The sequence below is a fragment of the Thalassophryne amazonica genome, chromosome 16, assembly GCF_902500255.1.
Source record: "Thalassophryne amazonica chromosome 16, fThaAma1.1, whole genome shotgun sequence".
NCBI classification, from domain to species: domain Eukaryota; kingdom Metazoa; phylum Chordata; class Actinopteri; order Batrachoidiformes; family Batrachoididae; genus Thalassophryne; species Thalassophryne amazonica.
The window spans coordinates 70,275,439-70,292,778 of NC_047118.1; the positions used below are offsets into that span (position 1 = coordinate 70,275,439).

A 17,340-nucleotide genomic window follows, 5' to 3' on the forward strand; every position below is an offset into this window, starting at 1 on the left:
TGTCACCCTCCCCTTTGGCAGACAGCTGAGGTTCTTCAGGACCAAAACCTCAAAACACAAAAACAATTTCTTTGCATCCACACCTAGACTTATAAATAATGCCAGAGACCCCTATTTACCCTGCCTTCCCCCCCTCCCACAAAGTACAGACTGACCATCCCTGCTCGGAAAAGTACTGTACCTCTGCATGTCTTTGCACAGCACCTTCCCACTATATTTTTTGACTGTGAACATAGTTTTGCTTATTTGTCTATTTGACTCCTTTACTTCTTACAGAAGTATTTTTCCTTTTCTTTTTATTGTTGTTTATGCACCAATGACAGCAGATCAAATTCCTTGTACGTGAGAAATTACTTGGCAATAATGTCAATTCTGATTCAGATTTCTGTCACTGTTCCAGCTGTTTCACAAAAGAAAAGTGAAACACTATACCAATGTACGTAAGCCATTTGTAACATGTAAAGATGCAATAGCGTGGTTCATGTGCAGAAAAAGTATTATTTCTCCTCAAGTAAGCATTTCATCAATTGACAAAGAAGGAATTTTTACACACCTGCACTGTGCATGTGTGTGTGTGTGTGTGTGTGTGTGTGTGTGTGTGTGTGTGTGTGTGTGCGTGCATGCCCACTCTGAAGTTTGAAACATATATAAAAAAAACTTGTGCTTGTAAAATTAAAGAAATTTGTCTGAATTTTGAGAAACCCTGCCCTAACACAATATTGCTGTGTTTCAGTAGAAAATCTCAAGACAAATAAGCAACACAGACAAAACCAATGGGAATATTGGGAATAGTGGTACCAAATCCATATCCTGGTATCCTGCATAATTATTCAAATTGATTCCCTTCTAGAAGTCAAAGACCATTTCTAATCGGCAGGACAACTGCTTCAAGCTATCGGAATCAAAGCAATTTGCACAAATGCACACATGTGGACATTCTTATATTAACTGTGACACACAAACACAATACACCAGTATTGGATAAAAAGGAGAACAAATGGCATACATGTTATAATAGGAACTATAACTAGTCACCTAGTTAGTCACCTAACTAAAGTAATGGGACGTCTCAACCCATTGGTGACGTCTTTATCGCAATGTGAGTCCATATGCACACAATCACTTATTGATGCACAACAACTGCCTTCATGGGAACAATATTGATGTCGCAGTACAAATGAACAGTAACAATCAAACAGGCGTATATAGTGTCTTCAGGGAACCGTGTATGTTGGCGTGATGTCTACCGGAGCAGCAGGTCTGAGGTTTAGCAGACTGCACATGCTCCAGTTAAATGACACTATGATTTTAGCCCAACAAAAACAAACGTCTCCATGCCATAATTGGGCAAACTCCTTAATGAGGTCATAAAATGTTATTTCTCGCTGCACTCTCTCATGTCAGTCATGCCCTTTCTTTCTCATTTGCTCTGTGACACAAGCATTGCAGTGCGTGTGTATGTGCATGTTTGTGCATGCGCATAATTATGCTGCCCGAGGGGAGACAACAACAGCAATGGATGAATAATGTCTTTTGATCACGAGTCGCTGTGCATGTTGGCATCCACTGAAATGAATGCTGATCTTTCCAGAGCGTCAGCGAGGTTACGTGGCATGAAAACAGGTTCATTTTTTTCAGCTACCAGCCTCTATAAAGCGGAAACATTAAACATTTACTGAGCCTCGTCTCTGGAAAAAAAACTGTGTGTGTGAACATCCCAGTTTGCTTGTTTGTTGGTGGAAGCAACTCTATATAAAGGTTTGGGAAAATGGGATATTGGACATAAAAAGAATTTAAATAAAAAAAATAGACTTATTTTCACATTAATTATTATTACGCTCGTTGATGACAGAATAAAAATAAGTCTCTGAAATGATATAAATACAATCAGTCTTTTATAAAGTACCTCAAAGTGATGCTTGAGTGAAAATACAAGTATCTTAGCTTTTACTTTGGTAAAAGTTTTGGTAAAGTCTCATTTAATGATATTACTTGAGTAAAAGTCTTAAAGTATCTGACATTTACTGTACTTAAATATCAAAAGTAAATTTGTCATATAAAATGTACTTTCAGTAAAAGTATTGAGTAAAAGTAAAATCCAAAAACAAGTGGAGAGTGAAACAGCGACATGAAAAGAGAGCCAGTGTGGTGTTTGGAGAAACCAAGAGGGGCCTCCGCCCCTATAAAAGGCTGATCTGCCTGTGGCGGAGCAGTTGGTGTTGGTGACGGGATGAGTGAGCAACAGGTGAATGTATATAACTGTAAAGAAAGCTGCCATTCTTTTTCTGAAGATGCAGACGGTTTTCTGGGAGAGCCATACATACTTTTCTGTTGAACACAACAGCCAGGCTCTTGTCAAACAGAACAGTCATTTATAACTGAACAGGAAAAGTAAAAAAAAATAACTTTTCAAGCATCACCACCACCAACCACTGCAAAGCAATCAAACGCAGCACTCTTTGCACTCTGGAATCCAAAACACAGCACCGCTTTCACGCACTGCTTCTCCCCAGCACTTCTCTGTGAAAATTTCAAATAAAATAAAAGGAAACAGACACACCGGCCAGTTTGTCGGTACTGAGGTTTTCCCCTTAAGTGTGTGTTAACTCAGGTTAAAGCGCTGTACTCCAGCGGGAGCCAATCCGTGTGTATGTGTGTGTCCACTTTTGGAGTCCAAAGTGCAGATGGTTTTCACCCTCCACACAGTCTTCCTCTTCCTCAGCGGGGGCACAGATTCAACCTGTCATCTTTTATTTGTTTGTCTTTTAAACATGTTTTATGTCAAACACAGCACTTGATGTTGCAGGGGTGAAAGGCGCTGCACTCTGGCTGGAGAGGACTGTATCTGCTGCACTCCGGCTTACATTCACCTCTGCAAACAGGCATTGCCCAATCAAATTTATTCTACTTTTATATTGTAGTAAGGAGTAACAAAGATGGTTAAGGAAATGTATCGGAGTAAAACTATAATTTTATTGAGGAAATGTAGTAGAGTAAAAGTGAAAGTAGCCAGAATTGTAATAACAAAGTAAAGTACAGATATGTCAAAACTTAAGTACAGTATGGAAGTAATTCTACTTCGTTACATTACAACACTGATTAGAATTATATAAAAAATAAAGTAAAAATACAATGAATAAAATATAAAAACAGCTTGCTGGCGTTAGAGAATTTTGAAGAAGCACGCAAAACATTTACAACTCTTCGAATGTTACTTGGATGCTAAATACTTGGACTTTCATTCTCCTAGAAAGACATCAGCATTGACAAACATCTCTGTCCAGCAACCTCAGGACATAAGGTTTTGCAGGTGTGTCCTGATCTCAAATGCCAGGGACCTACAGACATTAGTGTCAATGCTCAGCCACCATAAATGAAATTCTCAACAGGTTCAGCAACTTCCTCACATACTGATGTACTTCTGATGGCTGAGTCCAGAAAATCATAGAAAACCTGGATGTTAATCTTCATCCAGAACAATCATAACTCCAGACATTCTGCCCTTCTTCTCAATGGCTTCAAAAGGGATATCTGGTGATTCCTCAAAGTCAAAGTAAGTGAACCTTTGGTTAGCAACAGCACACAAATTAATACACTCCATGACCTTTACCAACACCTGATCCATGTCCACTGAACAGAGCAGCAGCCAGAATACAACCCTCAAAAACACCAGAACTCATCTTGGAGAGTCAGAGACTCTGTCAGAGAGAGTATATCCAAATGTAATAAATACTCAAGAAGCGCACGGACATAATTCTGGGTTTGTGTGTCACTGTTTAATTAGTGAAATGAAAACAGAAGCAGCACATGACACAGCCGTTCCTTTTCGCCATCATTCATCCAGATTAGTCATAGTTAGAGGAGCAGGGCATTCTCATGGGTGCCATCCATCCAGTGACACATCGCACAAACTATGTCGGTATCACGAGTTGCCAGTGAGAGCAAAACTAAATAAGCCATCAATCAGAAAAGGTCAGTCTCATCAAAGTGAGATATCTGCCTTTCTACACTCTTTGGTGTCCTTTTGTACCTTGTAATCACATAGCAGTGGACTGACTAATGGGAGCACAGTGAGAGATTAAATAGTAAATCCACAAGGGGGCAGATCATAGTTGAATCATTCCTGGTGGACTATTTTATATATATATATATATATATATATATATATATATATATATATATATATATATATATATAAAGTCACCAGAATTGTAAATAAATACGAGGGCTGTCAATAAAGTATAGGTCCTTTTTATTTTTTTCAAAAACTATATGGATTTCATTCATATGTTTTTACATCAGACATGCTTGAACCCTCGTGCGCATGCGTGAGTTTTTCCACGCCTGTCGGTGACGTCATCCGCCTGTGAGCACTCCTTGTGGGAGGAGTCGTCCAGCCCCTCGTCGGAATTCCTTTGTCTGAGAAGTTGCTGAGAGACTGGCGCTTTGTTTGATCAAACTTTTTTCTAAACCTGTGAGACACATCGAAGTGGACACGGTTCGAAAAATTAAGCTGGTTTTCAGTGAAAATTTTAACGGCTGATGAGAGATTTTGAGGTGATACTGTCGCTTTAAGGACTTCCCACGGTGCGAGACGTCGCTCAGGCGCCATCATCAGCCTGTTTCAAGCTGAAAACCTCCACATTTCAGGCTCTATTGATCCAGGACGTCGTGAGAGAACAGAGAAGTTTCAGAAGAAGTCGGTTTCAGCATTTTATCCGGATATTCCACTGTTAAAGGAGATTTTTTTAATGAAAGACGTGCAGACGGGTCCGCGCGTCGGGACGCAGCCGGCGCGCTGCGGCGGCACACAAAAAACACCTCTGTGTTGATAACCATTTGTAAAATCCAGGCGGCTTTTGATGGCTTTCAGTGGAGTGAATATGTGAGAAATTGTTTAACAGCTGGACATGTTCCAACTTGTCCTTAAGGCTTCCAACAGAGGTGTTTTTCCTGTGGCGGAGCGTCGCAGCGGGCTGCGTCCCGATGCGCGGACCCGTACGCACGTCTTTCATTAAAAAAAATCTCCTTTAACAGTGGAATATCCGGACAAAATGCTGAAACCGACTTCTTCTGAAACTTCTCTGTTCTCTCACGACGTCCTGGATCAACAGAGCCTGAAATGTGGAGGTTTTCAGCTTGAAACAGGCTGACGACGGCGCCTGGGAGCGCTGCACGACGTCTCGCACCGTGGGAAGTCCTTAAAGCGACAGTATCACCTCAAAATCGCTCATCAGCCGTTAAAATTTTCACTGAAAACCAACTTAATTTTTCGAACCGTGTCCACTTCGATGTGTCGCACAGGTTTAGAAAACATTTTGATCAAACAAAGCGCCAGTCTCTCAGCAACTTCTCAGACAAAGGAATTCCGACGAGGGGCTGGACGACTCCTCCCACAAGGAGTGCTCACAGGCGAATGACGTCACCGACAGGCGTGGAAAAACTCACGCATGCGCACGAGGGTTCAAGCATGTCTGACGTAAAAACATATGAATGAAATCCATATAGTTTTTGAAAAAATAAAAAGGACCTATACTTTATTGACAGACCTCGTATATATATATATATATGCAAAGAGGGTAAAGTTTTTATTCACTATGGAAGTCCTCAGATCATACTCTGCAGAGGGTTGTTATGGAATTAGCTTTGGACTGAAAGTCATCAGCTCTGTGAGATTTAGCCCCCAAAAAGAAAATGGATGTGTTATAACATAGACGGCGTGTGAACACCACAGCATTAAAACCTGTCGGCTCACTCGTCTTTACACACAAGACAGTCGTGAATCGGGAAATACGCTGAGTTCTTACAAGGCATAATCAGTGGAGGCACATTTCTTTGCACAAGAGGATTAATGAAAATCTGAATGGAACACCCAGCTTCCACCCATTCAAAAGGTAACTATATAAACCTTAACCTAAAGATGGTGAAGAGTTGCATAAACCTTTATGAAACTTTAGACTCATGAGAAGAAGAAGAATCATAATTCTCTTTATGGTGGAAACACTGCAATATTCAGTAAAAATGTTCAGCTCTGCCTAAAAACTCTGGATGTGGAACTAACATTGGTGTCAATTCATCTTTTTTTAAAACAAAATTCAATGTGCAGCACTGAAATAATTCCTAAAACTTTCTGTCAAAAAGACACACCCAAAAGCAACCACTAAAAATATATTGCAAGTAAGATCCTGCACACAAACTGTTTCAGTCAAGGTTACAAGCACTTTATATCCAGTTTGTAACATTTTAGGTTCACTGTCATTTTACAAGGTCTGTCAATAAAGTATAGGTCCTTTTTATTTTTTTCAAAAACTATATGGATTTCATTCATATGTTTTTACATCAGACATGCTTGAACCCTCGTGCGCATGCGTGAGTTTTTCCACGCCTGTCGGTGACGTCATTCGCCTGTGAGCACTCCTTGTGGGAGGAGTCATCCAGCCCCTCGTCGGAATTCCTTTGTCTGAGAAGTTGCTGAGAGACTGGCGCTTTGTTTGATCAAAATTTTTTCTAAACCTGTGAGACACATCGAAGTGGACACGGTTCGAAAAATTAAGCTGGTTTTCAGTGAAAATTTTAACGGCTGAGAGATTTTGAGGTGATACTGTCACTTTAAGGACTTCCCACGGTGCGAGACGTCGTGCAGCGCTCTCAGGCGCCATCGTCGGCCTGTTTCAAGCTGAAAACCTCCACATTTCAGGCTCTATTGATCCAGGACGTCGTGAGAGAACAGAGAAGTTTCAGAAGAAGTCGGTTTCAGCATTTTATCCGGATATTCCACTGTTAAAGGAGATTTTTTTAATGAAAGACGTGCGGACGGATCGCAGCGTCGGCTCGCAGCCACCGCGACGCTCTGCCACAGGAAAAACACCTCTGTTGGAAGCCTTAAGCCTTAATAAAAAGGACCTATACTTTATTGACAGCCCTCGTAGTTTCAACCTTGGATTCAAAAGTCGAGCAATCGGTAGGTCAGCAGTAAAAGGGTTTGGGTGGCCAATATGTAGACCTGGGGTCAGTTCTTGGCCAAGCTACCTCTCTGTGTCCCAGTTCACCCAGCTGTGAATAGGTATTGGCCATAGGTGAGGAATTAAACTGTGTCGGACTGGCATCCCATCTCGGGAAAGCCATAGATTTGTGCCCACTTCCTGCTATGGAATCCAGGGATACGTGTCTGAGGCTGGATCGGCAGTGTTCATTTTGTCCCTTTCAGAGGTACAATTACGTCAAAATTGGCTTTGGGCAAATGGACTACTTGCCACTTTTGGACTATAATGTTGCGATTTTAGGCATTATGGGTATATGAGGAGTTGGTGTTAGAATCCTACAAACAAGAATTCCCATCCATACTGCTGTGTCAGCGTGAATATCTGTGTGTGTGTATGTACAGCAGACATGGCCTGTCTGTGACAGGTGCCAGTCACAACATTCTCTAATTCCTGGCCACCTTGCATTCCCTGCGGTCAAGCAATAGGATTATCCCTCACTCCTTCATTTCTCTACCTCTCCTCTTCACCTCCTCTTAAAGGTGGAACAAGGAGCATTTCAGGATCAATATAACATTATGTTCCATGATTTTTATATTTCCTGTAAACAAATGAGATTTGCGAGTTGATAAGCTATCTCGACTGACCTCTTCACTTCAGGGTTTATCGCGTTCCGCACAGATGGATTTATGTGATAAATCTGCTGAATGGCTTAAACTAGACATCAGTTCATGGAGTGAAATAAAGAGAAGGATTCTTCCAGAACAGCTGAAGAGTGTTGGTTTTAAATATTTCTTGAGGAGGCTGCAACCCCTCACTGAGAGTTGCTGAGCAAAGGTGTGACAAAATATGCAAAAGGTCTTGCATAAACAGTGGCTGATCGGTAAACACTGCTGCATGCAGAATTAGATTTCGAGGGTTCAAATTAAATGGATTTTTAGCAAAATGACTTGATGCACAATCTAATTTTGGTCAATCTTGGCAGGTGCATCTGGTCTATGGGAAGAAGTGATTTGATTTTTTTCTTCAGAGTGGACAGTGATCACGGTCAGATGTCAAGGTCAAATGTTTTGCCCCATAGTAATTTGCAAGAAAATTGCAAAGTTTATGGAAATCACTTGAGATATTTCACTACTGAATGAACTTGATTGTTTAAAAATCCATGTCATATGTCTGTGTCTGACACTCTGAAATGCAGAAGTGGTGTTGCTGTGCTCTCTGAGCACTTCTGATGGATCAGGTTAATGTCATATGATGAACAATAATTCATAACATCTTTGCATTCTACCAGGAAACTAATGCTTATCTGTGATGTAAAAAAACCTCCAACAACCCAAATCCAACCCCAAACCCACTTGCAATGCATGCAGACCAACACGTTATGACACAATAAAAATAATAAATAAATAAATAATAAAAATTGGGAAAACAAAACAAAAAAATAAAAAATAAATAAAAGAACAGAAAAATACAAAACTTTACCTGATTCACAGCTTCACTGTTTCACCTCAGGGAGATTTGGTGGCAGCAATAAGCTGCTGTGCTCTAACAGTTTACCACTAAACAATTAACTCACCAGAAAATCTTTCACTTGCATCTGCATTCTGCATACTACAGGGCTCTGGACCTGGGACACTCCACTTTAAAGGGAATGACAGGTGACACTCTGTGTATGCACGGGGTTCAGTAGCGTTTGTTGTAGAGTAAAGCCTGGGCATCATCTGTGAGCCATTGCTGGTGTCTGAGTGACATGTTTGTGGTGGATAGTGGGTGTTCCAAGCACCTTATATATATATATATATATATATATATATATATATATATATATATATATATATATATATATATATATATATATATATATATATATATATATATATATATATATATATATGCAGACTGTGGAACTGTGTGATCTGTGTCTCACTTCAACACAGAAGACAGAACCAAACATAAAAATATAATGACCCATCATCTTGCGAGTATATCCTTATTCATCCATTCATCAATTCTGTTCACTGTGCCACCCATACGTCTGTGTAACCCACGCATAAATAGTGCCAGATTAATTAAGATTTCAGTTTAAATAGAAGCATTATTTTACTTTTGACTCAGTTATTCAACATGTTAAATTCTGTGGGAGGTACCTAACCTTTTGAACAGTCAATTAGCAGCACATAAGTTATGTTTTGCTTATTGTCTGAGAGGTGAAGTTTGGACGGGTTTTCTTTTCTTTACCGGCAACCATTGCAGTAATGTGAAGCAGCGGTTCATTAATAGATGTAGAGAAAAAACTGAGAATTCTAAAACGATATAAAGTTGTGCGTACCATCTGAAATCCAAACATTGAATGGAAAGGAAACTAAATCTATCGGTAAAACAATCCAATCCAATCAACTTTATTTATATAGCACATTTAACAACAAAGACGTTCCAAAGTGCTGCACATAGAATCATGATAGATAAGACCCCAATAGTCAAGAAATATTTTAAAAATAAGTAAAATAACAATAAAAATAAATAAAACATGCAAAGATAAAAAAATTATAAAACCAACTGAAATAAATAAATACAGCATACAAAAGATAAAACCAATGAAATCAACCTCAATAAAAAAAACAGTAAACACCAAACAATAAAACAGAGGACCACACAACTCGCATGGTGTTAAAAACCAGAGAATAAAAGTGGGTCTTCAGACGATACCTAAAACACTCCACTGTGGGGGCTGTTCAGACATGGAGGGGCAGAGCAATCCAGAGTCTGGGACCAGCCACAGAGAAAGCTCTGTTCCCCCTGGTTTTAAGTCTTGTCTTAGGCACCACGAACTGGAAATGGCCCTCAGACCTGAGACCATTTCTTCTCTCTGGCTAAGATTTTGGTTGGTTTGAGAGAGGTGTCAAGGAAGCATTCTTTGTAAAACAGTTGAAACCCAGCCTTAACCGTGGAGCGGGTTTCAGACATGCTTTGTCCCCTGTTTACAATGTGGTACTCAGGTCAAAGCAGTTTCAGTCTTTTGTTCGTGGTAATGAGTCATTCACGTCATCAGGAGAGAGTCATCAAGGGAGCCATCAGGGGAGGCTTCCGTCCTGTCATTAGGAGAGTGCTAACTAGAGCACAATAGGTGCTAATTAGAGCTATTGTTTAGTCACTAGCCTATAGCAGTCAACCTCTCGGTAGGTGGGGTCTGGTTAGGTTAAAAAACTCCAGCTTTTGTTGGCTTCTGGTTTATTCTTCTCTACAAGAGTCAAGACAGAAGTCAGACTACCAGAGCAAGAATTTTAGCTGAGGAAGCTTCTGTGATTTGAAGCGAAACGTCCTCACGTCAAGTAACCCAGTCCAGTCGAAGATTCAAGCTTCTCTACTATGGAAACCACCTAGACAACTGAGAGCCTACACAGAAATATCTACTATCTAGCATTGAGGGGTGGAAACATAATGCTTTGAGGCTGTTTTGCTGCAAAGGGGACAGGACGACTGATCCGAGTTAAGGGAAGAATGAACCTGGCCATGTATCATGGGATTTTAAGCCAAAACCTCCTTCCATCAGTGACAGCACTGATGATGCAATGTGGCTGAGTATTCCAGCATGACAATGATCCCAAACACACCGGTCGGGCAATGAAGGAGTGGCTCTGTAAAAAGCATTTCAAGGTCCTGGAGTGGCCAAGCCAATCTCCAGAACTTAACCCCATAGAAAATTTGCTGAGGGAGTTGAAAGTCCATGTTGCCCAGCTCTGCCCCAAAACATCACTGCTCCAAAAGAGATCTGTATGGAGGAATGGGCCAAAATACCAGCTACAGTGTGTGCAAACCTGGTGAAGACTTACAGGAAACATTTGACCTCTGTCATTGTCAACAAAGATTATGCTACAAAGTACTGATTTGAACTTTTGTTATTGACCAAATACTTATTTTCCACCACAATTTACAAATAAATTCTTTAAAAATCCTACAATGTGATTTCCTGGATTTTTTTTTCTCATTTTGTCTCTCACAGCTGAAGTATACCTATGTTGAAAATTATAGACCAGTCTCATCTTTCTAAGTAGGAGAACTTGCACAATCAGGGGCTGACTAAATACTTTTTTGCCCCACTGTAACCTCTGTCTTCCCCTCATTAAGTTTTAAAAGAAATTCTGTGATAACCAAGCCTTGACGTCACACAGACAGTTGAGTAGGGGTGTCAGGGGGGCAAAGGCTGTTTTTAACGATATGCCTGTAGATTTGACAATCATCAGCATAAAAATGGTAGCCCATGCCATGTATTTTAAAAATCTCTCTAAGTGGAAGGAGATATAGAGCAAAGAGGATGGGTACCAGGATAGAATCCTGGGGGACTCCACAATGAAGAGGGGCTGAAGACGAGGTGGAGTCCCCCAGCCTGATGGAGAAAGACCTCTCCGACAGGTAGGACCTAAACCACTCCAGAACAGTCCCCCTGATGCCCACACAGTCTCTCAGGTGGTCGAAAAGAATTGTGTGGTCGACTGTGTCAAAAGCTGCAGTGAGGTCTAAAAGCACTAAAATGGCTGAACTGCCAGAATCAGTCGTTAAAAGGAGGTCATTAAAAACCTTTAAAAGTGCAGATTTGGTACTGTGAAATGCTTTGTACCCCTATTGAAATGGATCCAATGTGTTTTTTTTAGACATTCTGTGTCTAAAAAAATGCTAAGTAGCAATGATTAATCATCATTACCTGTGCTAACATTAGGTGCAGGTGAATTTCTTCCTTTTCATCTTGCAAGTGATCTTCTACGGCATTTGGCTTTTGAACATTGCTCAACAGTGAGAATTGTGATTTCTTCTAAATCAAATCAAATCAATTTTATTTATATAGTGCCAAATCACAACAAACAGTTGCCCCAAGGCGCTTTATATTGTAAGGCAAGGCCATACAATAATTACTTAAAAACCCCAACGGTCAAAACGACCCCCTGTGAGCAAGCACTTGGCGACAGTGGGAAGGAAAAACTCCCTTTTAACAGGAAGAAACCTCCAGCAGAACCAGGCTCAGGGAGGGGCAGTCCTCTGCTGGGACTGGTTGGGGCTGAGGGAGAGAACCAGGAAAAAGACATGCTGTGTAGGGGAGCAGAGATCAATCACTAATGATTAAATGCAGAGTGGTGCATACAGAGCAAAAAAAGAAAGAAACACTCAGTGCATCATGGGAACCGCCCAGCAGTCTAAGTCTATAGCAGCATAACTAAGGGATGGTTCAGGGTCACCTGATCCAGCCCTAACTATAAGCTTTAGCAAAAAGGAAAGTTTTAAGCCTAATCTTAAAAGTAGAGAGGGTGTCTGTCTCCCTGATCTGAATTGGGAGCTGGTTCCACAGGAGAGGAGCCTGAAAGCTGAAGGCTCTGCCTCCCATTCTACTCTTACAAACCCTAGGAACTACAAGTAAGCCTGCAGTCTGAGAGCGAAGCGCTCTATTGGGGTGATATGGTACTATGAGGTCCCTAAGATAAGATATAAGTAAGAAGAAGAATTTTAAATTCTATTCTAGAATTAACAGGAAGCCAATGAAGAGAGGCCAATATGGGTGAGATATGCTCTCTCCTTCTAGTCCCTGTTAGTACTCTAGCTGCAGCATTTTGAATTAACTGAAGGTTTTTCAGGGAACTTTTAGGACAACCTGATAATAATGAATTACAATAGTCCAACCTAGAGGAAATAAATGCATGAATTAGTTTTTCAGCATCACTCTGAGACAAGACCTTTCTAATTTTAGAGATATTGCGTAAATGCAAAAAAGCAGTCCTACATATTTGTTTAATATGCACATTGAATGACATATCCTGATCAAAAATGACTCCAAGATTTCTCACAGTATTACTAGACATCAGGGTAATGCCATCCAGAGTAAGGATCTGGTTAGACACCATGTTTCTAAGATTTGTGGCACCAAGTACAATAACTTCAGTTTTATCTGAGTTTAAAAGCAGGGAATTAGAGGTCATTCATGTCTTTATGTCTGTAAGACAATCCTGCAGTTTAGCTAATTGGTGTGTGTCCTCTGGCTTCATGGATAGATAAAGCTGGGTATCATCTGCATAACAATGAAAATTTAAGCAGTGCCGTCTAATAATACTGCCTCAGGGAAGCATGTATAAAGTGAATAAAATTGGTCCTAGTACAGAACCTTGTGGAACTCCATAATTAACCTTAGTCTGTGAAGAAGATTCCCCATTTACATGAACCAATTGTAATCTATTAAATAAATATGATTCAAACCACCACAGTGCAGTGCCTTTAATACCTATGGCATGCTCTAATCTCTGTAATAAAATTTTATGGTCAACAGTATCAAAAGCAGCACTGAGGTCTAACAGAACAAGCACAGAGATGAGTCCACTGTCTGAGGCCATAAGAAGATCATTTGTAACCTTCACTAATGCTGTTTCTGTACTATGATGAATTCTAAAACCTGACTGAAACTCTTCAAATAGACCATTCCTCTGCAGATGATCAGTTAGCTGTTTTACAACTACCCTTTCAAGAATTTTTGAGAGAAAAGGAAGGTTGGAGATTGGCCTATAATTAGCTAAGATAGCTGGGTCAAGTGATGGCTTTTTAAGTAATGGTTTAATTACTGCCACCTTAAAAGCCTGTGGTACATAGCCAACTAATAAAGATAGATTGATCATATTTAAGATCGAAGCATTAAATAATGGTAGGGCTTCCTTGAGCAGCCTGGTAGGAATGGGGTCTAATAGACATGTTGATGGTTTGGAGGAAGTAACTAATGAAAATAACTCAGACAGAACAATCGGAGAGAAAGATTCTAACCAAATACCGGCATCACTGAAAGCAGCCAAAGATAACGATACGTCTTTGGGATGGTTATGAGTAATTTTTTCTCTAATAGTTAAAATTTTATTAGCAAAGAAAGTCATGAAGTCATTACTAGTTAAAGTTAAAGGAATACTCGGTTCAATAGACCTCTGACTCTTTGTCAGCCTGGCTACAGTGCTGAAAAGAAACCTGGGGTTGTTCTTATTTTCTTCAATTAGTGATGAGTAGTAAGATGTCCTAGCTTTATGGAGGGCTTTTTTATAGAGTCATTTGGCTTCTCATGCCCTGGACAGGTTAAAAAAGGGGGTTCCTGTGTGAAGGCCTGCTGGAGTGTACTGTTAGCTAGCATGTACAGTCATGTTTACTGTGTTGCATTTGATTGCAGGCAGCAAAAAGTTTATTTTGAAAGTGACTTCTTCTTTAGTGCAAAGTGCAGTGAAGGATTTTTTTTCCTCGATAGTGTGAGTTACTAACTATGAGGAAGCTAACTTTTGGTACAGCTCTTCATTGCGCCAGTAGGCCTATGGTGCAGGAGGAGTGATTAAGCACATGTATATTTCAATACCTCTGATTAAAACTAACTTTTCTGTGAGATGTAATAGCATGACACTTTATACCTTTTTTTTGATGAGCTACAATGATCAAATGAAGGAATATTGTTGTACAACAGAACAGGAGTGTGAATTGAATTATATGGTTGGTGAAATATTCTATAGAGTTTATGGCACTGATATCTTAAATAATTCTTTATTGAAGAGTAAATGATAGATACATATGCCTTGTCTTTAGGTCAGGTTTTTTTGATTACTGAATTGAGTGGGATGAATCTCAAGGACCAAAATCATTCAAGTTGGCGAGCTAACTCAAGGACCTTGTAGAAGAACAAAGGAATACGCGCACATCCAGGCAGCTGTCTGCTGGATGTCTGGTTGTGGCGGGACACACACCAAACACACTCCTGTCCTTTCCTGGATGTCCCTTAGCTGTGGTAGGAAACAAGTCCCTTTGAATGGACCTTTGAGGTAAAGTGCACTGCAACTTTATAAGGACCCCAACACTTGGTCCACAAGACCAAAAGGGACAATTTTACAGTTTTACACACTTCTGCATGCTTTTTATTTTGTTTGTTTATTATTTATTTATTTATTTTTACAGACTGTTCATATTGCTCACCTCATGTCAATACAAGCTGTGTTATGCATCTGTTGAAGCTGTGGCTGAGTCATTATTATTTCTCAAATCTTTGGCCCTTAAGAATCCGGTCTTTTCTGATACTAGCCCAGGTTATCATTTCTCTTTTATTACACTATAATCCACACTTATATTGCTAAATTGGTTACATCTGCGTGCATCTTCATGCATTCACTCAGTACCAGTCAGCTATTGGTCCACAGCTCATTCTTCCAGACACCAATCAGTGGCTCCATACCTTATCTGCCATGATCATGGAGGAGCCTCCATGGATGCCCAGGATGGGTATGAGTGTCTGCGAAGAAATAAAATCCAAAATCTGGGCGATGGCCTCCTGGTCAGTGCCATCCCCAAACACCACACCATGGATCTTGGTCCCAGACATCAGGTCGCACATGTGCGTGATGATGCTTTTGGGGTCAGTCTCATTGACCATCAGTGTGACCACATTAACATCAATGGGGTCATCTTTGCTCCACAGTGCACGGATGTCCCGGTCTGAGATGTAGCGTGTGCGTCCCAGGATCACCGCAATGTTCAGAACAGGAACTTTTTCTGATGCACCAGATCTCTGTTTCTGAGCTGCCACAGGGCTGGCGATCACCGTCACCACCGTCAGGAGAGCCCAGAAGAGTAGGACAGTAACACCTCCACAACTGCTGCTCCTTCTACTCCTCCTGCTGCTCCTGATGCTGCTGAGAGACATACTGCCAATGCACTTCATCCCCTGCAAGAACAGATCAAAGCAGACAAAGGGCAGTGGAGAAAGAAAAAAACGGGATGAGGAGAGGAGGAAAGTGGAGCACAGGGATGTGATGGAGATCAAGAGAAGAAAGAAGTGGAAAGATGAAAGCAGATAGAAATAAATAGTTAATGCACAGTCATTTAAGCCCACACATTCAAGGTGCATCTTTGCTTTTTTATTCCTTTTCTTCTCACTATTAAACACATTAAACCTTGTGGGGCAGGAAATAGCCTTGAGAGAAAACTGCGGAGGGCGAGAAAAGAGAGAAGATGAATAACAAGAATACACTTTATGAGCACGATGCCTCTGAAAAAAAATCATTCAAGAACAAGCTGTGCTGTCCAGAAAGTGACACACTCCATTCATGAAGTTCAACTCCGTGATGTACATTCAGTCTACAGTGACACAAAAATAAGTGTTTGAGTGACACAAAAGATAAAACAGAACAGTTCATTTCATTCCCTGGTGGTCAATTCATTTAGATGTCTCATGCGTAATAAAAAGTTTCCAGCACTAGTTATTGCAGTATTTCAAACACGTCGTTTGAACTATGGACTTCTAATCACACCAAACTTATATTGTTGAGTAAACGACCGTATTTTATGACAGAAATGAGGTCCAGGTTGTTAAAAGCAGCATTTCTCCTTTAATTCAGGTGGCCTTATGTACACACTTTTAAACTAAGACAGCAGCCTGTTCATGTTGGCTTATTAGTACAGCAGATAACTGAAACAATCCTTCAAATGGTGATACAAGCATCAAATAAATTCTGGACAAATAGAGCTGGAGCAAAATGAATGGAGCAACTTTAACTTTTGACCCCTGTACAAACTGAAACTGACCTTTGTCACCATTCTTCCTGCTTCCACCTCATAACTCCATAACATTCAGTCACAGATTGTCCAAATTGTACCTTTATTGGAATCTTTATGATCAGGCAAATAATGTAGTTTTCTATAGGATTGGAGCATCTTTTAATTTAGACCAGGGGTGGCAACTTGTTCCAGAAAGGGCCAAGAGGGTGCAGGTTTTCTTTGCAGCCACTGACTCCACCTGGTGATTTCGCTCATTAATATCACTTTGAGCAGATGGAATCAGTTAATCAGGGAAATCACCTGGTGGAGTCAGTGGCTGCAAAGAAACCTGCACCCTCTTGGCCCTTTCTGGAACAAGCTGCCCACCCCTGATTTTGACCCATGTAATTCTTCAATTGACCCTTACCTGGCTGCCTATTGAAAATTCAATTGGCCAATCAGTTTTATTTATTTTTTAAAGAGTTCATGTCTATGGATTATTTGTGCCAAATTTGATGTTGGTATCACCAATTGCAGAATTCAACTCTAAATATTCTCTTATCTGCTGCACTATACATAAAATGTAAGATGCTGCTTTCAGTGTTTCTCAGTTACCCTCAAAAGTATTGGAACACTTGGTATTTCAGACATTTTAATTTGTTTATTCTATTTCAAATACATTTTTTTTTCTAAAATTATCTTCCTTAACTCAAACTGAAAGCAAATCTCTACAACTTAATATAAATTAATTAAAAATATACAATCCAGCTTCCTGGTGAAGTGGTGTAGAGGAGGATTTTCTTAAAAAGAAGACCTGAAACTTCAGTTACAA

The 17,340-nt window shown here is 40.2% G+C and overlaps 1 protein-coding gene across 1 annotated transcript in view; it reads right to left on the bottom strand.

Annotated features, from left to right (window-relative positions):
* The window catches only part of grin2aa (glutamate receptor, ionotropic, N-methyl D-aspartate 2A, a), a 648,709-nt gene that overhangs the window by 601,002 nt on the left and 30,367 nt on the right, over positions 1-17,340 (bottom strand). The window contains exon 2 of the mRNA XM_034191285.1: positions 15,208-15,696. Coding sequence (XP_034047176.1) covers positions 15,208-15,693 — 486 coding nt within the window. The 5' untranslated portion in view covers positions 15,694-15,696. The remainder of the gene's footprint in view (positions 1-15,207; positions 15,697-17,340) is intronic.